At 37.9% G+C, this 25,263-nt stretch overlaps 1 protein-coding gene across 1 annotated transcript in view; it reads right to left on the bottom strand.

The window, feature by feature from the left end:
• LOC107705008 (slit homolog 1 protein-like) overlaps positions 1-25,263 on the bottom strand; it is a 79,895-nt gene that overhangs the window by 44,920 nt on the left and 9,712 nt on the right. Inside the window, exons 4-6 of the mRNA XM_016508123.1 lie at positions 24,876-24,947; positions 934-1,005; positions 771-842 (exon numbers count right to left, since the gene is read on the bottom strand). Of these exons, the coding sequence (XP_016363609.1) occupies positions 771-842; positions 934-1,005; positions 24,876-24,947 (216 nt within the window). The remainder of the gene's footprint in view (positions 1-770; positions 843-933; positions 1,006-24,875; positions 24,948-25,263) is intronic.

Raw genomic sequence — 25,263 nt, 5'->3', positions numbered from 1 at the left:
GCGACACCTGCGCCACTCACCGGTCTCGAGTCCCACGGAGGAGCTCCGGAAGGATAAAAGAAGGAGCGACAACAGTGTTGGAGGAGAGAGGACCAGGCCTGGACTTTATTTTGTGTTTTGGTTCTGTTTGTGCGCGACAGTCGTCCGCGAGGTTCATCCTTTTATCCTTCCGGAGCTCCTCCGTGGGGCTCGAGACCGGTGAGTGGTGCAGGTGTCGCGCATTAGCAATTACTCCACCGGCCTCGCTCCGTTCCCACGGCTCTCGGCCCTGCCCCTCTCGTCACAACCATTTAACAGGTTTTTACTGTAGCATTTTTACAGTCTTTTACCGTTAAATTCACGGTCATTTTTTACAGTGTATGTAAATGCATTAAATAAACATCACGGAATTTAAAATGTATAATTAACATCACTGATTTAACTCATGAATAGTCATGATCCTCAAGAAATCATAAACATTTGTCCATCTCTAACGGTGCGTGTAAAACACACAGTCAGTCCATTACAGTTTTTTTCAACTGCTTACACACCAAATCTTTCCTTGTCACACAATTTCTGAAAGCTGACAAGTAAAGATTTTGTGTGTGAGCAGTTGAAAAAAAACTGTAATGCTGTAAGCTTTAGTGTCGATGCAAACAAACGCAGATGTACTCATGCTAGAATCAGACGTCCTGTGATTGTGAATGAGATCTCAGTGAATGATCAGGCTCTGTCACACAGATTAATGATGGATGCTAAAGACTGTAAAACATGTGTTTTTATATACTCACAAAACTTCAAGTCCACGTAGTGCGCGGAAAGCTCCGTCCTCGATGCAGCTGATGTGATTCTTGTCTAACTGACTGTAAAACACACAGTGAAAGGACGGTTAAACATGGGTTGGTTTAGTCTAGTTAGTTTAGTGATCTCTGTGCTGTCGTGTCTTGAGCTCACAGGTTCTTGATGTCCGTCGCTCCTCTGAAGGCCTTTCGAGGAATCGCCTTGATGAAGTTCTCACTCAAGTCTCTGGAAAAAGAGACAATCTGGGATTAAATACATTACATAATACACACACACACGCATAATGCCAGTTCATAAGTTACATTACAGGTGCATTAGATCAGAATTAGGTGCACTTGAGTTCTCTGTGTCTGAATTTATGTCTCAAAAATAGTTTAAAAAAAATGTGATAAAAATAGATAAACTTACAGGTGCATTAGATCAGAATTAGGTGCACTTGAGTTCTCTGTGTCTGAATTTATGTCTCAAAAATAGTTAAAAAAAAAGTAATAAAAATAGATAAAAATTTTTTATACTTCATTTCAGTAATGTTTCAATAAATGTTTTAAATGGTTTTTGTTTCATGTAACTATAATAACCCTGCTGAATACATGAACTAACTGCAGATATTTTATTTTGTTTTTTAATTTAAAAAAAAAAAATTTCCAGCGTGTAAAAGAGTGTTCAGTACAAATCTGCTTTAGTGCTGCGTTGCAGACTTTGGGTTTGAAATGACATGAGGATCAGTAAATGATGGCAGAAAACCAAAATCAGCCGTAAAGATGATCTGCCTGAAGAAGAAAAAAAAAATGTGCAAAGAGGTAAATTAAATTGTTGCGTATTGTACAAGGCTTCTGCGTCATGCACTGAAAATCTGAAAAACAGTTATTTGCTCTGAACATGATTCTGAACACGAAACAAATAACAGACTGAGGACGTCTGAGAAAATCAATAGACAGTACGTGTCATCGCAGGCGACGCAAAGCGCCAGAAAGCAGCTGAAAGGCAGCGTCCTAAATCCTGTTGTCATGCTTTAAAGTGATCGTGTGCTGAGCACAAAGCTCTCTGGGTAATCTGAGTGGATTACACGCTCGTGTTTAAGAGGCTAATTGCGTATCTCTCAACACTAATGAGAGGCCTGAGAGGAAAACACACAGCCAATTCCTTCCTCTTACAACACATCACACGAGGCTTTTACTGATGCTGATACACAGTAATGTCCGAGATAATTTCCTGATTTGATTCAAGCGATGTTTTTCTTGAAGTCTGCTGGCTGTAGGTTAAGGGTTGGTGCTAAAGCAGGCAGAACTAATGAGTGCTGGTGGCGTGTTTGTTAGAGGGCCGTCCTCTGAAAGCATGTGACAAACGGGGCCAGACCCTCAACAGAGGACGGTCTGTGGGGCTAAAAAGAAAAAGAGAAAGTGACATGCCATTTCCCTTCAGCTCCTTCAAAGCAGTCACTTACAGTTCATTCCTTTCAGTCTTTTACAATTAATCAACAACCAGTCCACATGGCTGGCAGAACAATTCATTAGAATTGACATTTTAGTGTAGATCATATTGAGTTTCCTATTCTTCTCTTATTTGTTACTCTTATAAGGGAAGACTATAGGTTTAGGATATTAGTATTAATCCAAGACTAAAATAAAAGGATTTACCTTAACCCTTGTGCTTTGATTTGATTTTTTATTTTTTTTAAATGCCTTATAAATGTTTCATTTTTTTTCTTTTGGTGGGTTCATATGAATGAATGAATGAATGAATGAGGGATTTATATAGCGCTTTACTGTATACCCAGTAAGTTTTAGTCTAATGCACTGCCATTACCTAGCACTTTCGGGGAAAAGACAGTCCTCTTCAGGTCAGAAATACAGGAACATAACCAGCCTCAGTTCAATAGCACATGCTGTTTGTAAGGCTGCAGGCTTCACACAATACAGAACGAGGATTTTCTTCCTCTCACTGCTCCTGATGCGGTTATCGCTGACTCTGAGTTATGAAGTCTTCCTGAGGGAGCTGGGAATCGTCTGGAAGCCTCCCAAGGAAGTCCAGGAACCACAGAAACAACGCAAATAGCTTTCATTCCCTCAAGATTCAGACCAACAATGAAAGCCTTGCTGAGCTTTCTTCATCACCATTTACGCCCTTTATGCTCATACGCACGGTTTAGCCCTCCGAGAGCCTTGCTATTCTGAAATGTAAAAACGCACACGTATCTAAAATGGACAACTTCTTCACTCAACAAACCCAAGAGTATCCAGAAAAGAAAACAAGCATTGTGCAAACATCGTGTTATGTGATGTTTGGCGGTTCAGTCAGTGGCTAGATGAGCGATAGAAACAAACAACGGCAAAGATATCGCTGAAGCACGGGAGAAAACACAGTGGAGAAGAGTCGATGTCATTTCTAATCTGCTTTTCCTTCTGAGAAAAACAAGCCAAAACAAAACTTGTTTTATCAAAGGAAAAATATATAGACGCAAAAACTGACAAGGAACACTCACCTACATTTAAACTGCATTGCTTCAAGTTAAATACATAAACATTTTAATTTAATTGAAACAAAAATAATAATGCAATACTAATTGTATTCTCTCCCTCATCTGAGTGTCCTGCTTTATTTGAATGCTGTTGTGCACCAGCGATACACAAGCCGAAATAAACATCTCGAAGCAGACGTGTTGTTTATGTCGAAATGCATGAAAAACAGGCAGCAAACATCGCATGCATGGTTTTATGAACCCAGCCCAAACCAAACCCAGCTGGGAGTCGCTTTGGGACTTGCAGAAACAGTGGGAAGGTCTTTGTGACCAAGCTGCTGTATAATGAATCCAACCGCAGCAGTCATATCATAAAGGCAGAGAGCTTGTCCTCCAGAATCCTGCAGCTTCTGTCAATCTGCCACACTATCTGCAGATGTGTGCAGGCTTCTTCTGCCATGAAAGTTCGTTCTGGGATCCTACAGTAAAGCCATTCAAGAGAACTAGAGCAACACACGAGTCTGCAGTACTAGACTAGTAGCTAGTAAGTAGGTGATGATGCCCAGACAGGGAATTCTCTTCTGACTGATTTTAATACCACAAATTCTCCACTTTTCAGTAAATATGAGGGTCAAGACTTATGTTCGGAAATAGATTTACTTAAAGGCACAGTATGTAATTTTTAGCCACTAGAGGGCGCATATTCAAAATAAACAAAGAAACAAAGGCGTAGATATATAACACTGTTCTAGTGGTTTTTGGATATTTTAATTAAAAAAATCATACATATTGTGCCTTTAAAGCACATTTCTCACAGTCACAATGCTTCAATAAGCACATGACATCACTAAATATTCTAAAATATCTAAAATATTTGGTGTCAATGGAAACTTCTGCCAAAAACTGCATCAGTGGTCAACAAATTGCCACAGCCGACCCATTTAAATGGGTAATGTTCTCAGTTCGTGTAAATCCACGTGGGGGTCAGAGTGTGATTTTTCATCCACAGTAATTTCACACTTGTCTAGAACAAATATGTCGCTTTGTTTCATAATTACAGTGTATAGGTTTTTCTTTATTTACCTCAAAAGAATGGAAGTGAAATGTGACAACATGCCCCGTAGGTGGGGTACATTGTAGGGGCACATTGTAACATGACTTATGACGGCTTAAAACGTTATCTGATCTCATGAACAAAATATACAAGACCAACTAAAATATTAAAATGAACTTTTTCAAATAAAACAATGCCAAAATGCTTTACATTTCTTGAAATAATTTCTGAACATTGACTGTCAGTCTTTATCCACCTGTTTCTCGTGGTTTCTCATTAAGATTCATAAAAGTAATTAGTGTAAATTACATCGCTAATGTCATAGAATAGCATAGTTTAATAACAGCGGGGCACATTGTAACGCAGTGTTACAACGTTCCTCATCTGTGCAACCGGAATTTAACAGGTTTTTACTGTAGCATTTTTACAGTCTTTTACCGTTAAATTCACTGTCATTTTTTATAGTGTAGTTATCGAAGCATTAAAAACTATCTGAACTGATGAATAACAGATTGGAGATTCAAATAATAGCAGATTTGCCTCATTTTAAATGAGTCCTAAAAACTGAGATGAAAAAATGTACTTCAGCCAGAAATTGACTTTAGCTAAGGTAAAATAAATGTTCAGCGATATCTTCAAAAGATTTTAGAATTTTGGTGCACTTTTTTTCTCTATATAGTGTTGATATGGTAACTAGTAGATACTGTAAATTTTGCTATGCTAGCATGTGTGGAAATATTTAAACCATGTGTGTTAATCTAACCCTGTGCTAGTTTGTGCCCTAATTCACTGCAGGTCTTTCACTGCTCTTCAGCAGTAATTACCATATTTTTTATTAAACAAACATCTCTCTAGACTTTCAGCGTGTCAAGCTTTGCACTCGTTTCCCTAGAACAGTATGTATTATTCTGCATAATCCTAGTGAAACAGTCACAAAGAGTCTCAAACAAACAAATCAAATCCTATTAACATCTCATCTGTTTCTCCTAGAGAGCAATGCAATTAGATTGAGCGTTGTGTTATCACGTTATCTCAAAAACTGATTCTTTTGAGTCTAGCATCATTTTTAAATGCAAATTTTAGGAGAGAGAAGTTGAAAACACCATGAAATATCATCAGCATTAAAAGTACAATAAAATATTGAGAAAATCAGAAATACATGTCTCAGTTTAGCTACCATGAGTATATTCAATAGTTGAAAAAAAAAGCCATGTACGGTGGCCGAGAAGTGCAAAGCAGATCACAATTCTGAAAACAAAATAACAAATTACAAACGCAAATGCAAGTCTAAAAAACAAAATAACAATTCAGAAAGCACAACAACAATTCAGAAAGGAAGAACCAGCCGAAGAACAGCAGAGTCGTGGTAGAAAGTTCGGAGATGGTATTAAAGTAGCTCAGTTTAAATGTATTGTATGAATTGCCCTTACTATGGAATAAAAAATACGGGGTGTCTATTTACATTTAGTTAAAAATAACAGTAAAACATCAGCTCCAGCGGGGCAGATGGATAAGTGCGTGCCCTTGGCTTTTTGACGCTATCGACCCGGGTTCGATCCCGCCTTTTGCCGAACTTTTTTTTCCTCCCTTTTCAAATCTCGTATCACATCGTAAAGGCATTTATTTTCAATAAAAATGAAGGAAATAATCAAAAAGTTGAAAATAAAGTATCGGGTAGGGTTAGGGTAGGTGTAGGGAGGGCTTTATTGTACCAATAAGGTGGCATCCATTTAATAATTAAAATTTAAATTATAATTTACACTCAATACGTTATTATTGCATACTGTTTTATAATGTACTACAATACTGAAGTGCAGATAATTGCCACTATTTGCAACAAGTAGTATACTTGATAGTAGAAATCCTGCTATTTTAACATAGTGTAAATAGGTATTTGCACTTAGTGTAAATAGCATATTGCTAAAAATACTGCTATTTTCACTTAGTGTAAATAGAATCCATTGCTAATATGAGATTTGAAAAGGGAGGAAAAAATTTCGGCAAAAGGCGGGATCGAACCCGGGTCGATTGCGTCGAAAAGCCAAGGTCACACACTTATCCATCTGCGCCACTGGAGCTGATGTTTTGCTGCCACTTTTAACTAAATGTAAATAGACACCCCGTATTTTTTATTCCAGAGTAAGGCCAATTCATACAATACATTTAAACTGAGCTACTTTAATACCATCTCCGAACTTTCTACCACGACTCCGCTGTTCTTCGGCTGGTTCTTCCTGTATACGTTGATTGACAGATGTCTCGTCCAGTCAGCGGTGAGTAATCCCAAACCAATGGCGCTGTCTCAAACTATACCTACCTCTTCCGGTTTGTCTGATTTGTCGTTGTGTTTTCTGACTTGTTAATTTGTTTTCGGACTTGTCTTTGTGTTTTCTGACTTGTTATTTTGTTTACGAATTGTCATTGTGTTTTCTGACTTGTTATAATGTTTTCTGAATTGTTGTTGTGCTTTCTGAATTGTTATTTTGTTTTTTAGACTTGCATTTGCGTTTGTAATTTGTTATTTTGTTTTCAAAATTGTGATCTGCTTTGCACTTCTCGGCCACCGTAGCCATGCATCTAAACGCTATTTCCCACAATGCAATGCATTAGAAATGTCCATCTAATTAAAAATGACATGACAAAAGGACGGATGCTAAACCACCTGTAAACACATATTCATACATGTCTTTAAAATAATACATGACGCATTCTGAAAGCTTGCAATGCAACTCAAGCACTTTATGACAGCAGGCAACTGATTAAAATGAATTCTGGTCTGGAAATTACAATTCCAGCCAAAACGGCCACGGACTGAACAATATGAAATAGTGCAGGACTGAGAGAACTGGCCTCGTTAATGGCAGCAGAAGTGTCTCAGTCCCAAACACGCTACACTAGTCTTTTGTCTGCCGTTCTATTGAGTGTCAATCGTGTAAGAGCACTTTAGCAGGATTAGACCGCATTCATTCATATCTGCTTTCTCACACATGTTCTCACGCATTCTTCTCCCGCTCGCTTCGGGGTGCAGAATATGAATATTCAAAGCATGGCTTCTTTTTTTCTCCTTGTTTGTCAGGTAGCTTTTTGCACTCAAATAAGAATAAGTTGAAAATTGTGTTTGGTGAATCCTCAGATGAATACACAGTCCAATCTCCTGACGCTATGAAATGTTCAGAAGGAAATATTCGTTCCTAGCAGCGGAAATGTAAGTGGAGGTGCTGAGAGAACGGTATGACAGACTCTTGTGTTGATCTTTGTACCTGTGTGTCTCTGCAGCGGGAGAGAGAGTGTGTGACGCTGAATTATGTGTGTCACTCTCTGACACACTTTAGGGAGCAGAGAAGAGAGCATGAGGGCTAAATAAATAAAGATAGAAGGCTTCTGCACACACACACACACACACACACACACACAGACAGACAGACAGACAGACAGACAGACAGACAGACAGACAGACAGACAGACAGACAGACAGACAGACAGACAGACAGACAGACAGACAGACAGACAGACAGACAGACAGACAGACAGACAGACAGACAGACAGACAGACAGACAGACACACACACACACACACACACACAGTCACACACAGACACAAAGACACACACACACACACAAACACGGGTGTATTGCGGTCAGAAGCCAGTGATTGGTCTCTTCATGGGTTCATAAAGCTTCACTGGCCGGTTATCTTTCCTTCGGCACTTTGGGTGACAGAGGACACAATCATTCTTCAGTGCTGTGCATCAGCTAAAAGACAAATGTGAATGAGTAACAGCACAAACACCTTACGAGGAATGTTTAGTTTCCCTCTAAACACTCAGATCCATCAGTCCATTATGCACAAAACTGCCAAAATGATCCTGAAACAGCAATACTGCCTTATGGTAATTAGTAACTGGTGGATTACTATGTAATAAACATGTAATAAACCAATAATAATAATAATAATAGCAGTAGCAGCAAACTAGAAATACAAATAAATAAACAGGTGATTCACAGATCAACAGCAAATTCTATTCCATTCTATTCTCACTCATAAATTGCTATTAAATTGAAACCCCACATTAATGGTTTGTTATTATTAGTCGCAAATAATTCCAAAGAAACAGCAGGTAACACACCGAATTAAGCATGAAATTTTGAAGTAGAAAGACTGAAAAAGTGTTTTTTGAAAACATACTCCAATAATGTTGATAAAAATATTTTTTTACAGTGTAATGTCAGAAATGTTCATTGAAAATTATTTTGATGTTGTATTTGTTTGATGAGGCCTTTGCTAGTTTGCAAGGACCATTAAATTGGATCAGATTCATTTGCGGTGGTTGTTTGCCATTGATTTTTATCTTCTCTCACATGTTTTTCTCTGTTTTTTATTTGTGTGTTATTGTATTCTATTTTATTTTTTGGCAGCAGCTATGTACACCAAGTGCAAATTCTATTCTATTTAAACTGTTAAAATAGCAGGATTTTCTGCTATTTATAATACTTATTGCAAATAGTGGCAATTATCTGCACCTCAGTATTATAGTACATTATAAAACAGTATGCAATCATAACGTTGTCAACCACTTACCTTAAAAAAAAAAAGTAGTATCATTTTTTTCAGTGAAGGTGGGCTATTTGCACTACTCCGTTTATTTTTATGGATTTGTCCAGCACTATGGTACACTGTTGTTTTTAAGGTGCTTTATAAATAAACTGTGATTTTGATTTGATTCAGATACAAGCACGATATGTGTGCTGTTTTCCCATATTAATAACTGAGCTACCATATGTTATGTCTTCACAAGCATGACCATTTACACAAATTCAGTCCAGAAAATGTCATTATTATCTTGCGTTCAGTATCTTTCACTGGTGTTGACATACAGCCAAGCAAATAACGTGATGTCGGAGTGAAATACAGCAGCGATATATTCACGGCCTACAGAAATCGAAAGGTCTGTTTCTGCGGGTGTAATATAAATGTCCTGAGGCTTTGTGAATCTGTATGTTTGTCTGATATGATGTGTGTGTGTGTGTGTGTGTGTGTGTGTGTGTGTGTGTGTTCAGGAACAATGGAGCAGGAACAGACAGGAGTCAGTGTGTGAGAGTCTCTCATGATCACTCTGGACTCTTACACACAATGCTAATGTTTTCATACTTCCAAACTCCCACAGTCCCCTCCAGAAAACCAGAGCTTCTTGGAGAAAGGTCATTCTCTGCCACGTTTCTGCCAGATTCACGATATGTTTAAAACAGCCCAGAGGCTTCAACATAGGAAACTTTAAAACAGAGAGGAAATAAATAGAGCCTATATATAGAGAGAGAGTGCTCTCTTAAAAATGCCAGATAGGAGAAAAGACGGTCCTGTTGGCAATTTCTGCAAAAAAAAAAAAAAGAACCGACTTCAATCCTAGTTCAAATCCCTCTAAAAACGCAATCAGGGATGATTACCGTGAAAACAAGCTCACCATACTCATGTTTCTCGCTCTAAACATGAAACTAAATGTAATTTCCCCCATCATGGACCTGGCAAAATTTTGCACAAATAGTAATGTTGACTGCATTCACAAATCCTGTTACTTTGTTACTTTGTAAAAATGATTGCGATTTCAAGCCAAGCACCAGCCTCAGCAGAGAGAAGGACAATCACAGCTCGTGTCTGCAGGGGTTCGGCTCACAACACAATCAATACAATCCAATCCCACTGAGTGCCCTGCCATCGGGGATGGGCGTCGGGTTATCTTTGTTTTCTTCAAGGCATTTACAACCTTCCCTCAATGGAAAGTCAGCGCTGGTGTGTGTGAATAGGCAGCAAGAGCTCTCAATAAAGCGTGGACATCATCTGCTCCCCCCGCCGGCCCACCACACTGACCTCTCCACCTCAGGACTTCCTCAGGCAAACACAGCTCCAGGGGGGCCGAGGCTGGCCAATCCATCTTCAGCCCGTGACAGCGATGGGAACGGCATTTAGACCCGAGGCCAAGGGTGAGAGACTACATAAAGAGGACCGGCCCGGGTTTGATCAGGGTTACGCTTCGCCTGCACAATGGCAGCGGCGCTCCTGCGTTCTTAGGCCTATAGGTTGGACATTTCTTCAGAGGAATTATTTGAAAGTCTCTGTGTAGCTGTGTTGTGGGTAGAGTCCTCCTTCCAGAGACTATGACCACTGGATGCGTCTGTGTACTTTTGTGAGAGTGTTTGCTCATCTCATTGTTTCCCTGTCAGAACTTACAATGATATTTAGACAAGCTAGACTCATTGGTGAAATGTGCTCCATTCACGTACCTATACAATTCACTGCAGTTTCCATCTGAAATTAACAACTTTTATTCCTTTTCACACAAATTATGAGTATAGAAGCAGATTATTGATTGATTAATGACTTATTTTCATGTGGTCCTTGCACAATACTATGCAATACTCTGGCAATTCATAACTATTTTACATTTTGGCAAATTGGTGGCTAATTCGCGTGAATTCTTACAATCTCATTCGTATGCTTTCGTATGATCTGCTTACATCCCACTGATGGTTAGGTTTAGGGGTGACCCTCCATGCTTATATTTTTTATAAAAATCTTACGTTACTGTACGAATTACATTTCCCGCTAGCATTTTGAGCGCTGTTGAGCGGATTCTGATTGGCCATTGTGTTCTCGCGCTCAGATATGTCTGTGATTGGCTCCAACAGAGCCGATCATCCCTATATGCAAAATACGCAAGCTGCGTAGGGCCCCCGAAACACCAGGGGGCCCCCTTGCTCTCAAAGATGATTTCATTTTAGTTTTGTTTTTGAATTTGGCCAGCGGTTATGAAAACATAAATGATAATATCTTTTAATGTGGTGCGCTGTCGCCCTTTCTACTTAAAAATCAGTCAAATCATGTAATGTGAATGTCGTACAGTCAACACTACCCTCTGATGGTTGGGTTTAAGGTTGGTTTTCATGTTTATGTGAGAACTAATATATTTTGATCTATTACATTTTAATGTTTGCATCATATAATCAGCTCCATATGGTTTTTCCGACATAGTAAACTTGCTCTGTAGCGCACCCGGTACAGCATTGCACTTGTAATGTGAAGCGCTGTGGTTTGAGTCCTGTGAAACTCGAGTCATGACACTCGATAAAACGCTCAAGCAGACGCAAGCTAAAATGACACGGTTGATTCAGCAAACGTGTTTTTATCTCACATTTGCTTTTACTAACACTGTAAGTTAGAGAAAGTGTAGGGTTTAGTGTAGGGTTAGGGAATTTTTAAACCTTTTAGAGCCACACATTAAACATTTCTGAACTGGTGGGATATGTACAACAACCAACAAAACATGTTTATCTGTTTCCGATAAAACTGAACACGCTTTAAGCATCACTCACTAGACATTTCACTTTGAAAGAGTCGCAAAATGTGCAAGAAATATCGGCATGGTTTTTCCAATGAGCCTGGGTTGCGATTTTGCTTTTCAGATGTCCTAGCATTTAGAATAGTATACAGTGTTTTACAGATGTGCAGGTTTAAATAAGGCAACCGTGCTACACATGCAAGAGTGAAAAACCAGCTCAATGAGAATGACTGCAGAAGGAATGAGTTGTTGAGAGGGATTAAAGATGAGTCAGGGAGCGAGAGGACAACAAGCTGCTCTGGAATGCCTTTGTGTCGCTTGGCTAATATTTGCTCATGGATTTGGCTTTTTCCTCTTTAGCTTTCAATGTTTGCAAAGGCGAATGAAAGGGCGACAAGGCAATGGGTTACCGAGCAGCATGGGATCAGTAAAATGGAATAATTGGAGGGTAGACGTGGTGACATTTTGAGAATGTGTTTGTCATCCTTGATGACCGACTCTCATTAACACACACACACACACACACACACACACACACAAGCAAGCATATGAAGGCATACAGGTTAATGCACCAACACACACTTCACAGACTCTTTGTTTCTCGTCTCTTTTGAACTGTTAATGGCGCCCACGCTGTACTGCTTTCTGAATATGAATTAGGTTGTTTTATGTGAAAATGGTCAAATCCAGTTCGAGATGGATGGTGTGTGAAGTACAGCTCAGACAATAGAAGGTGCCATTAGTGAAAAAGCAGAAATAACAGCATTCGAGCACTACTAAACTGAAAACCACCATACAATTACATAAAAAGTCAATGATAATGCAATCCCCTCGTGTGAGCTCTGCTTCCGATAGGGCAAAGCTGAGTGTCTGGATAGCATCAGACAGACAGTCACATGATATACACCATCAAGGCCTTTCACTAATGGCTTTAACATGCTCCGTTTGGACTCTAATGTAGCCAATTTAGTGTGTGTAAGCCAGACGTGCATCAGCCCAAGCATGACAGCAACATTCACGATTCTCTTTTGTCATCTGGCTGTTGTGTCTCGCTGGGATTCCTCTGCCTTAATTCACCAAACAGAGTCTCTAAATATTTAAAGACTCTCCTTTCTGTCTAATTAATCACACTGGAGCATGCTGGCGGTTTGATCAAGGTTAAGTCTGTAAAGACTTTCAGAGAAGTGGAAGTGGAACATTAGGCAGTAGGAGCAACTTACCCTCATGTCCTTGTCCTCTCTTTAACACTTCAGAAGTAGGGCAGAATCGCTTATGTGTTCACACAGGGGAGACTGCAGTGAAATGGTCATTACTGAACACACTCCTAAATATGCAATGACTCATACAGAGACTTTTTTAATAATTGTGATGCCAATAATTTCTCTACTTGGTTGCCTACTTATTTGCATTTATGAGGCGAGTGCTGTGCACAGAGGAAAACATAAAGAACATCAACAGTGGGACGGGAAAAAAGATAAATAATTCTGGTGTAAAATCACCTCAAATTCTATGATTTCTCCAGCATCCACTGATGCAGCCCTAGATTAGCCATTCTCAAAGCAAATCTACAGAGAGCTGCTCTCATTTCCAAATGCAGTTTATTTATTAACAGAAGCTTCAACCGCCTCTCAGTGTAGATGAGCGACAGAAACGCCAAAAACCACGTTGTCACTGTGACTCCACTTCTCTGAAAGTCACTTACGTTTGCAGATCAATGATGTGTTTTGTCTTCCTCTGCAGTCTGTAGTTGGCCAGAACATACTTATAGGAACGGTTCAGCCAGAAATGAAATTGTTTCATCATTTATTCACCTTCATATTATTCCAAACCCATGAGACTTTCATTCATCTTCAGATCACAAATGAAGATATTTAATATTCTCTAATCGTTTTTGTCCATAATTTGAATTCCTAGGCAATCAACATTTTCAAGCTTCAAAAAGAGATTTCAAAGTCTTCAGAAGATCAAATATGGTAAACAGAAGTGCAAACATACTGTATATACCAACAAGGTTTGTTTTCATGCGTCAAACAAGAACGGTTGAGCTTCCCGTTGGTTTTTACTAATCATCTGATGCATATCATGCATTAACTGGAAAGCATTTTCTCAATCTAGTAAATTCTAATCTAATTAACTGGCATTCGGTGTGCACTGAGGGCACATAGGGGGCACTTGTGGGAATTGATCTGAAATCTAAACTTACTAGCTTCTGTGGACTTAACCAGGATGTGAACGCTAGTGGAAGAACGTGAATGCACATCAAGTTCATGTGAGACAGCTCATCATGCTTATAAGGTACCAGTTAGATATAGTGAGTGTTTTGAGGATGAAATAATTACTGAATTTGCTTAAGTTAGACAGGTTAGTCATATAGTAAATTTAAAAGATAACCATTTTTATTCTTTTCCTCCATGTTAGTGGGGTAAAGCATATCTCAGAAAGCCCCGCTCCTAAACAGCACATGACCAAATTTAGCTGCAGTTTAATCAGATCATAGTTTAAAAATGATTTGCCTGAATGAAACATGGTTGACGCAGATATTAACACATGGCATTTACACTGACATTTATTAAAACACATTTAAGTCTCATTAGCAAAAAATAATAATAAAAATTAAACAAGGCAAACAAGGGTCACATACTGCATGGTATCCCCAAGGTTTTGTTCTAGGGCTGCAACATTTTTACTCTGAGAAACATTATGCTATTATACTGCACTACGACACATATTACACAAAATTAAACATATCTGGCTTTAGGCTAGTTAGCAAGTCTAAAGACTCACAGAAAATGATACTGACTGTAACCGTCTGTACAGTATGTCCATAAAAGTCATTTATTCTGACCTGGTTTGTGCACATAAGTAACATCTGTAGAAGAGCTTGATTTCATGGAGGGAGTAACTCAAAGAGCATATTTTCTGTACATAACGGAGTAGAGAATTTCAAACCTCTCCACTGTAATACTTTGATGGCAGGATGTTTCTCTGGATCACACATTTTTGTAACAAATCCAAAACGAATGGAGCAGCCATTAACAGACCAACATATTCCACACAGATGTCACACTGCTCACACATCAGATTTAAAAATAGAAATTACAGTTAAAAGACTATGATTATGTTTTGACATGAACAAAACATAAGAATTTTTCTAAGCCACTTACTGATCTCACATGAACCTCTTGTGAATAAAACACAAGACTCAACTCTTCCTGATTCCTCTGTGTTTTCTCTCTTTTGTCAAGTTAAGGCATTTTATTATTACACTTTTTTTTTTTTGTACAGTTTTGTTTGAAAGTAATGGAGCCTTTTAAAAAATGTTCGTCTAGCAAGCCTCCTGTATAAGTTTCGTTGTTTGGCTAAAGATTTGATTAGGGTTAGTATTGGGTTCAGGTTTAGAGTTGAATTGTAAATATAGCATCTCTAAATGTTAGAAACTTTATTTCCTAACACAATGATCACTCCCATTACAAAACTAATTATAAAGCTGCCTCCACTGTGCCAGCACATGTTCAGCTAATGCATGAACAGGAAAACTTATCTCTGGCCGTCCTAAATAAAATACAGTATTATCCAAACGTCATATTTGCGAATATGATGGATTTCCCAAAACACTAAGCTGAATGTTACACAAATGTAAGTATCACATAATTGCTGTGGAACGTTTCCCAAAAGCACTGTAATCTAAGTAGCACGAAAAGTGTTTGTAAATTACCAAGAGCCTTGGAGCACAATGGAGTGCAAGGCTATTATATGCAACCTAAACGCATCTCTCACACTGTTTATGAGAGACAAATGGACACGTCTTAAACATTATCGATGCATTTTGATCACTGAAATGCATTTGTGTATTATTTCAGAAAATAAAAATGTGAATGAAAAAACAGCTAATTAAAACAACACCTGCTCTGCAGTGTCCTGTGACAGCTTTGAATTTATATGACAGTAACAATGACGTTAACTATGGTTTAGTCACCTAATATTGCACCTTTTTTTTCTTTCTTTTTTACAATGGAGCTTCTTAAACGTACTCATTAAGTGCATGAACTAAGGCCAAATCATGTTTATAAAGGCTTTTATAGTTGTGCTCCTTTGGTTGGAAACTTAATGCACGCATACAGAAGAGAGAATCTGCTGTAGTGATGTGATATTGATATATTGATACTAGAGAAACTTTGTGATTTTTATAAATTGTTTGGGCTCAGGTCTAAGCGTTTTGCACTTATAACAGCTCCAGTAAAAAATGACCGTGAATTAAACGGTAAAAGACTGTAAAAATGCTACCGTAAAAACCTGTTAAATGGATAATGGTAAATTCCCCTACTATATATGGTGAAAAACTGTATTGGGTAATTTTACGGTAGTATACCGTATAATTTACAGTGAATAACCGTAAACTGACATTCCGAGAATTCCCTGCATTACATTTCAAATTAGATTTTTTTTTTTAAATAACTATGTTTCTTCTTAGTTTTTTCTTATCAGTTTTGTATATTAGGGTTGTGTGTTACACCTAATGTTGTTAAATGAATGTTTATTGCATTATTTCAGTTTCGTGTGTGTCACCATGATGGTGTTTAGTGTTTGTGTGAATGACGCTGTGCACCTTCTATATATGTTATTATTTAAAAGCTGTTTGTGATGGGCTTTGGTTCATCGTGTGACTTTCTCATCACCGCCTGCATTTGGTGGTTATCAGTGTATTACAAAGCTACAAAACAGATTTCAGTACTTCAATAGTTGGTATTTTAACATTATATCAGTTAATGAAATTAATGGTATTTAACTGTAAATTTAAGTTAAAACCGTAAAACCTAAAATGTTGCTACCATATTTTTTACTGAAAAATTCCGGCAACCACAGCTGTCGGTTTTTACTGTAAATTTTATGGATTTTTTTTTACAGTGTACAATTTTGGAGGAAACAGTCTATGAAAGGTCTGAGCTGTGCTTATAACGTCCACAATCAAGTTCCACAGTCTTGCTTAAAGGGACTTCTTCTGGACTTCTTCATTCACGTGTTGGTCCATCCACTCCACATGTTTTTGTATGATTGTAATGGTCTAACCAATCTTGTGCCAGCGCTGTGAGTCTCTCTTTGCAAGTGTTCATAATAAGGGCCGTGAAGGATGCGAGAGGGGGAAGAATGGTCTAGTAAATGGCAGAGGAGTTTCAGGACATGCCAGGCCCCATTGTGCCATTCTTTATCACGCCTGACCCAAAATCAAACATGCAGGTCCCCGATCTCCTTGGTGACATTGCGAGGCCTATCGCTTGGAGACCGAGAACAATGGCAGCCTGGGAAAGCCTATAGCGCGAGTAAAGACCAGTCTCTTTTGCTTAGACAAGAGGTGGCATAGCACTGACTTAGAAACACGGAGGGGACGGCTCTTCCATATCTCCGCATTCTCCTCGACACATCCTCATTTCTCCAGCTGCATCTGTACACACAGTCTACTGCTAACATTTAGGCTATTTCATATCCTTCTTGTGAAATTTGTCCTTTCTTTTTACTCTTCTAACAGAACACTTGCTTAGCAATTAATTGTCTCATTTCACATTTTTCTAGAAACGTGAAAGCATGTAAAACTCCATACAAGAGTAGTTGACATGAAATATGTTTGGAAAACTGACTTAATGAAAGCAAAAGGCTTAAAAGAAATGTTAAACAGTTAAAAGACCTAAAACTTCTCCTTTTACATAAATACACAATTTTAACCAAAAATTGTAAAAAAAAATATAAATATAGAGATTACTACCCATGATTTGTTTGCTGTATCTTTCATGAACAGCTTAGCTTATTTCATTCAGAAAAGTCATATAGTTATTGTTTTATTATTTGTTTAAGATTTTACACTGATAATTAAACTACTTTTGTGCAAGTAACAATTTATGAATAGTTTGTAAGAATCTAATGTAAAGCATGCTAAGACTAAAACTGGGAAGATGCATAGAAACAATAATATTGCAAGAATAATGATCCTTAATGAAAACTGTACTTATGACAGCGATCCAAATCTATGCTTTACTTTTAAATAATAATAGATGTATGAACTGCATTCCAATAAAGTAAGTAATAAAAGCAAAAATGACATTTTTTAATTGCAAGCATGAAAAGTCTGGAGTGTGCATTTTATATTTTATACTGTTATGTTTATCTTACTTATAAAACGTGTTTGTTTTATTGCATCATGGCCAATATAGTTTTAAACAGAACTGAACAAGAAATATTTTACTCTGAAACTGAAAGCATGACGTTCTCCTCCAATGTTTTTCCACTTCGTATCTTTTGTTCCATGAAATCAGTCTAAAACTGGCTGTGCACACAAGCCAATTGAAAATGTACAATTCTGGTTTATTTTAACCTGAATCTACTAAACAGGTGAGAAATTAATAAAGGTACAGATGTGTACTTTTGTGAACTACAGCTGGGAATAAGAAACTGGTTATTGGATGCTAGAACTGTTCTGGTAGCTGTTCTGGAAAGCATTAATAAATGCTGTAAAAGTATTGTTTTATTGTTAGCCGATACCTGATTCATCAACTAATGTCAACAAACCTGGAAGCGTATTGTAAAGTGAAAGCAGTGAAGTTACAGTAGCTGGCTAAGAGCCAGCTTTACACGTCAGCTTTTATGATCCAGATGGATCCTGGCAGGGACACAAGTTTTTGTTATTTTTTCATTCAATTTAGATTTTAGTTTGGACATTATTACCATATTAACTATTTTAGAATAATCTGGGAAGAAAAACCCTAAACACAATAAATAAACACCTTAATTTATTGGTATAAATGAGATAAATTACATGTTTGGTATCAGTTAAATATCTAGTACATACTGTAATACTTTATTACATAATCTTGATTACAAATTGTTTTATAAAAACAAATTCACCAAAACTCAACCCACTACATTTTGATATGAGACTAAATATTTTAAAGCAAATTTCAGCTAATTCAATTGTAACTGATTAATGATGTATAGAAACCTCACGTGATTGATCACAGATTTCATTACTTTCACGTGGCATGACATGACAGTCTGGTCATGTGCTAGATCATCAACACTTTAAACACAGCTCCTTAACTGACTGGCCAGATGTTTTTCAAGATCATCTACTAAAGTGAAATCAGTAAAATTAGGATTACATTTAAGTTCTATAGGAGCTGCTAGAATAGTCAATAGAAGATCTAATGCAGGGAAACCCTGATCAATTGTGAAAACTCATCCATAAATGACAAACCATATTTACAGAAAAGCTCTGTAACACAAAGTAGTTCAATGCATGAAGGCACAATAGATGTAAATGTCCATGAAATCCATAATTTGGCTCAAAGTCATCCACAGCAAATATTCAACTAACCTGACAAACCAAATACTGGTCATTGTGTGAGTGTGTGTTAGGGGTTGGTTGGAGAAAGACAAAGAAGGACACTTTTAGGCACTGCAGTGAGAGCATTTACTGTAGAGACTGTCCTTCATAAAACATCCAGTCCACCCTCTTATTTCAAATGGGAATAAAGCTTCCACAAAGTCCCAGCAGCAATATGATTGATGTGTCCAAAGCCGCTCCAGAAGACATGCTGTCCTTGCTCATTCCCCTCTCAGTGACAAACAGAACGGATCTGTGTTGCTTATATGTTTGGTGATCACTCTTGGCTCATTTGAGATGCCAAACGACTCGCCGTGAATGTAGACGAGAGCAGGCGGCCAAAAAAGAGCTGTCAAGACGGACAATCCTTACTTCTCGTTGTCAATCTACATAAGAAAAATGCAAATATGGCATTCGTGTTCTGTGTTCCTGATGAAGTGAACGCATGTCAAATATTGCAGCTTTTGCATGAAGATGATCATGGTGACCAAGAAATTCTCCCCAAATCTATTTTTAGTACAATAAAGCCATGATTTCAGATTTGTTGATAGAGTTGCAATCAAACCCTTCTATGCCCATTCCCACACCACATGCTAGTGTGTAAAACAGAGACGTGTGCTGTGCTACGCGGAAGGATTGATTTTAATAATTGGACGACTGCCACAGTTTCATCCGAGGCACCTAACAGATTTCTCCCACCGAGTCTCAGCCAAGAAGGCCGACACAAAAGCGTCTTTCAACTATCTACCTTTAGAGGTTTCTGAAAGCGAGTGGCCGTGGAAACTTTCCCCTGGATTCTATATGAACGGGCTTGTATAGCGCAGTTTGAATAACACATCCTTTAACCTCGGCGAACACTCGGTCTCATACAGTACAGAGACAGGATCTTGCATCATAGAATATCACAATATTTGGATGAAACTGATTTGGAACAATAGCATCCGTTCTTCAATTACTGCCATGTGTGCTCAGCTTAAAGGCAAACCGGTGCATTGAGTCAAAGCCACCGCTTTCCTGTCTAACTGGGCTAAGAACAAGGGCACAGTCATTCCAGCAGCCGGGGAAAGCGGTGTGTCTCTGCAGGGTTCACCTGCACTCACTGCCAGCCTCCTCATAAACACAGCAATCAGCAGAATATGAAGGCCTTTGCAGAATCACACAGCTCCATCACACCAGAGATAGTGATCAATCATGAAAGACCTTAACAAACCTGTCTTTGACTTCAAAACGACGTCCACAAACACACCAAAAAAGGGCTAATTTTTGGTGTTGTTGCATGTTACGGTGTCATTTTACGTGGTTCCGTGTGGTCTGAATTCTACTCTGGACAAGGTGACTTTCTGTCCAGTGTTGCATGAAGCAAGCTGAACAAAGTCTGAGTTTCAGAGTAGGCGACCCGCTAAAGGCTAACGTTCTGACAAGGTTCACTCAAACCTATGAACAAATGCTCTTCTAGTAACATTAATAGAATATTTGCTCAAAGTTCTCTGGTCTTTAATAATGTTCTCAAAACGTTACACAAACACATTCATTACATTTTTTTTGTTCCTGAAACCCTCTAGTTGAACATTCGTCTAGCATTTTTTTTAAAAATGTTACTAGTTTTAGAATGTTCATTACATTTAAAATATTCAAAAGCAACGTTTGCATACTGTTTGCAAAATAATAAAATAGAATGTTCCCAAATGCTCTTCTAGTAACATTAATAGAATATTTGCTCAAAGTTCTCTGGTCTTTAATAATGTTCTCAAAACGTTACACAAACACATTCATTACATTTTTTTTGTTCCTGAAACCCTCTAGTTGAACATTCGTCTAGCATTTTTTTAAAAAATGTTACTAGTTTTAGAATGTTCATTACATTTAAAATATTCAAAAGTAACGTTTGCATACTGTTTGCAAAATAATAAAATAGAATGTTCCCTTATCATTCGCATAACTAAGAAAACCATTTCTAAAACATTTTTTTTTTTTTTTAATATGGACATATTGTGCATGCAGACTAACTTAATGGGAAAATGAGAAAATGCGAAAATTATGTTTGCAGCTGGATTTAGAGTTGACAAAAGCAAGCAGTTTAGTGGCTCAGTGTTCTGTCAACTCAGAGTTGATGATTAGTTTGTGCACTTGACGAAAATTATGTTTGCAGCTGGATTTAGAGTTGACAAAAGCAAGCGGTTTAGTGGCTCAGTGTTCTGTCAACTCAGAGTTGATGATTAGTTTGTGCACTTGAAAGTGTGGCTTCTGCGGTCAAGAGCCAATCATATGAAACATGAAGAGCGTTCGTTTGATTCACTTCTCACGAGAAGAGACGGTGCAATTCACTTCTCTGCTGAAGATTAAGAGATTGTTACGAAAATATTATGAATTTAGTTATACATTTGCAAGGCATTAAAAACGCTGCTGCTGCTGCCGTCAAAGACATGCAGACAAAAATATATTTCTGTCATTACAACTCTCGGAGGGATTGGCATGGCAATGTACATGACAATGTTAATGTATTTGGTCTTGGCGGAATAGATCTGCTACGCTGCTGCTGCTGCGGCAGAGCAAGTACCGAGACTTGCTACTGCCAATACATCCACAACATGCTGCTGTGAGCATGTAAGAAATACTGCTGCTGCACATATAACATACATGAAATACCCCCCATATAGCATACATGAATCACCTCGTAGCAGATCTATACAGGTGGAGCTGGGGAAGGTGGAGGGTTTCTGAAGCAAGCTGCGACTGCTACAGCAAGCACTAGTCATATATTTGAATGTTGAGCAGCGAGCTCATTGGCTACCAATACAGGAGAGAACCAATCAGCTGTGCCATGTGATAATGATGTCATTAGGTCAGATTGAGTTAGACCTATCAGACTGTGCCATCTAGATTTTCATGCCAGAACTCTGTATTTACGTGGCACAATTTAAGAATTCTTTCCCATGAATTAAGAATCTGTTCCCTTGTTCTATTAATTAATTCCGTTTTTTATTTAAATTGTGGCCACTGTTACTCTACGCATTCCCTCATTTATTATTAAGTTAAATCTTATATATTATATCTTATATATATATATATATATATATATATATATATATTCCCCCAGCTGTCATGTAAGGGGTCTGTAAGTTTGAGAAGGCAGCTGAAAGAAAGTATCTGAATAAGAAAGTAAATTAACTGAATTTATTTAATAATTTAGTTCACAAAGAGCATATAAAAAAACATGTAAAGTTAGCAATTTTAAATGCTTTATATGCTCCAAAGCTTTAATTAATATGTACATATTTATATTATTTTAAAATAAAAAAATTATTTTAATTCAGACATCAAAACATAATATAATATTGATTCAAAACAATCCAGTTCTTGGGCTGATGGAGAAGAACAGCAGGAAACGGAGCAGTTTTCTTTTTTCCCGTGTCGTCTCGCTGAATAAAGATGTCTGCCCTGACAACATTTCCCGATTGCTTACAGTTTTCTTTACGAGAAAACGTCGTAATGACTTATGCATGTCATATCAATCCATCATTTCTGTTAGTGTGTGTTTAACGGGGCAGGTTATTATGAGCGAGAGGCGCTTGTGGAGCGTGTCAGCCCCGAGGGAGGCTGTTTCTCCTGCTCTCAAACACAGAGACGTCACTCCTGCTGATGCTCTTCAGTGTGAATATTTCACAGAGCCTCTCCTGCCCATGAATAATGCATGACAGCGAAATATAGAATCTCTTGTACATACATGGAGAATTCTGTCTGTGTTTGTCCTCTTTTCATCTCTCTTTCCACATCCCACTCGCTCTGAATATTTCAGCGTGTTTTTTAAATATGTCTCTCTGGCTTCCCTCAAATGGGTTTGTGGAGTCTTTGCTGCTCTCACTAGCCGCGTAAATCATTAAAAAACCGCAACAACATAAAGATCCACCTTGAAAAGCAGGGAACAGGAACAAAGAGTAACGATCAGACTGCAGACGGCACAGCGTCTCTTTGCTGAACCCCTGTCTGAAAATCAAGATCTTTCACTAGAGAAACTGTTTCTGATAACTAGACAAGCTATATCGCAGATCTAAATGGATCAATGAACTGCAATGTAGACACAGCTCATATCACAGTAAAATATGACAATTTCCTAGAACTTAGAAGGTTCATCTACTTAATTTCATTCAATAAACCTAAAAGTTATCATGGCTTAAAATCTGCCCATTTAGATTAAGTCAAACAAGATATCTTAAGATGTGTGCTATGCAAATGGTTCCCTTTAAATGTTCAGTCTTACATGCTTGATCTCATGTTTTCTATAAGAAGTGAACACCAAAAAAGGGGCCACTGCAGAATTCGGTGAAGGGATATATAGGGCAAATTCTTACATTTACTTAACAAATGCAATTTGAATAATAAGACACTGTAGGGCAGCTGTTACCAATCAAATTAATCAGTATAAACAAAATCCATCTTTGCACTGCAGAAGTGGCACAGAATCTACACAGACTGTTTAATGCAGCTCAGAGATGCCATGAATGCATTTACATTGCAGTTGCAATTGCCTGGCATTTCAGAAATGGACTGCCCGAACTAAAACCGGACAGACTGGCCATCCTATGCACATTAACCCTCTAAGCGCCAAAGTCGCAAAATTGCGACAAGGATAAAAAGACAAAAAAAAAAATAAACATGCAAATAAGTTCAAACATCAATTCAATATCTATTATTTCATGGATATTATGACATTCAAGAGGGCCGCCCCCTGATGACGTCATAATATGCAAATTATATGAGTATATTTACACCCCACATAAACTTTCGGTCATGCCCAACATTTTTCTAATTTACATTAGATCTCTATCTTTAAGCCCTTTCAAGCCACAAGCTTTTGAAATCTTGATGTCAAAATCCAGAATTTTTCCAAAAAAACCCTGGCGCCTAAAGGGTTAAGAACAAAATACTTATTGCCTAAATGAATCACAATGTCATGTGAACACCCATCACATGAACACTCACGAGACAGAAACAACAGAAAAAAGTCAAACACCGACCTCAACACTTGGTACATGACACACGAACTACTCACTTTAAACGGTCATGAGGAATCAACATGTGATGTACTATAGCTTCAGGACTCAAAAAGCAAGCTGCAGAAATGTTTAATTATCTGTTTCCAACACATCGTGTTGTCAAACTGCCTGCCACATCAACAATTTAATGTTAAACATCTAGTTTAACATCATGGCCTCTATCGCTCATCCACTTTATACTTTACAAAATAAAAAGAAGAGAGCAGAACAAATGCTATTCCAACACAACTACAGATAATTAAGGGTTGTTCAGAAAGGACGTGTTCTGTTTGTTTTTTTAATAGCAAGCATGAACTGAATGGACTTTCCTGACAGTTGTTAGCAATTCAGAAAGTAAATCTTTGAGTGTTATTTCATTTGATTATTTTATATACTGTCTTACAGCAAATCAGCAGTATTCATTAATAACTATAAAACAACACAAAGAATTACATCCATCTTTAGGCCCAACACATGAACACTGAGGACCTTTTTCGCTTTAAAAAACCTTAACAAGCACACCTGTGAGCTCCTGAACCAAAGCAGGACAGAAAAACCATCCATCCGTCCACCAAAATCACTCAAAATATATTTAGGTGAAAAGCAGGTATCAATCAGCAGATTTATCATGCATTCAGTGACAATGGTTCAAACTATTTCCATCAAAATGACAAGATACAAACAGCTGTTGAGAGCGTCAAAAATGAGTGTCAAGAAAACTGCTTCAATGTGAACTCAGTAGACTAACTGCATTATTTTACAAATGCATCATGCAATGTGAATCATCAGTTCATCATACGAATCACTTAAAAATCAATCCAGAAAACCGCAGAGAGCAGGGACTTACAGTCTGGACAGAGCCGCGTTCTTCTGAAACAGGAGCTCTGGAAGCTGGTGAAGCTGGTTTCTGTTCAGACGTCTTTGAGAAAAGAAGAAACAAACGCATTGACAGACTGAGCAAACACAAGACAACAGTGTTAGATCTACATGTGGTTAGCAAACCCATGATTAGGACACAAAATTGCTGATTCAGGCCTCGTAAGGAGGCGCCTTTGGAGGCTTAACGTTAGTTACTTCAGGGAAACTAAACCTGTAATAAGAAGATGCTTTAGATAATAACAGCAAACCTCCTAAAATATCTCAAAGAATGCTGGAAACTATTAAAATCAATAAGATTAGTTCAGCCACTTTGATTTGTTCATATTTTTTTTTTTTTTTTTTTTTTTCAAGTTCTG

Source organism: Sinocyclocheilus anshuiensis, unplaced genomic scaffold, assembly GCF_001515605.1.
Source record: "Sinocyclocheilus anshuiensis isolate Anshui unplaced genomic scaffold, SAMN03320099.WGS_v1.1 scaffold31, whole genome shotgun sequence".
In the NCBI taxonomy this organism is placed as follows: Eukaryota; Metazoa; Chordata; class Actinopteri; order Cypriniformes; family Cyprinidae; genus Sinocyclocheilus; species Sinocyclocheilus anshuiensis.
The sequence above is the reverse complement of the archived record's forward strand: the minus strand, read 5'-3'. Positions and strand labels throughout refer to the sequence as shown.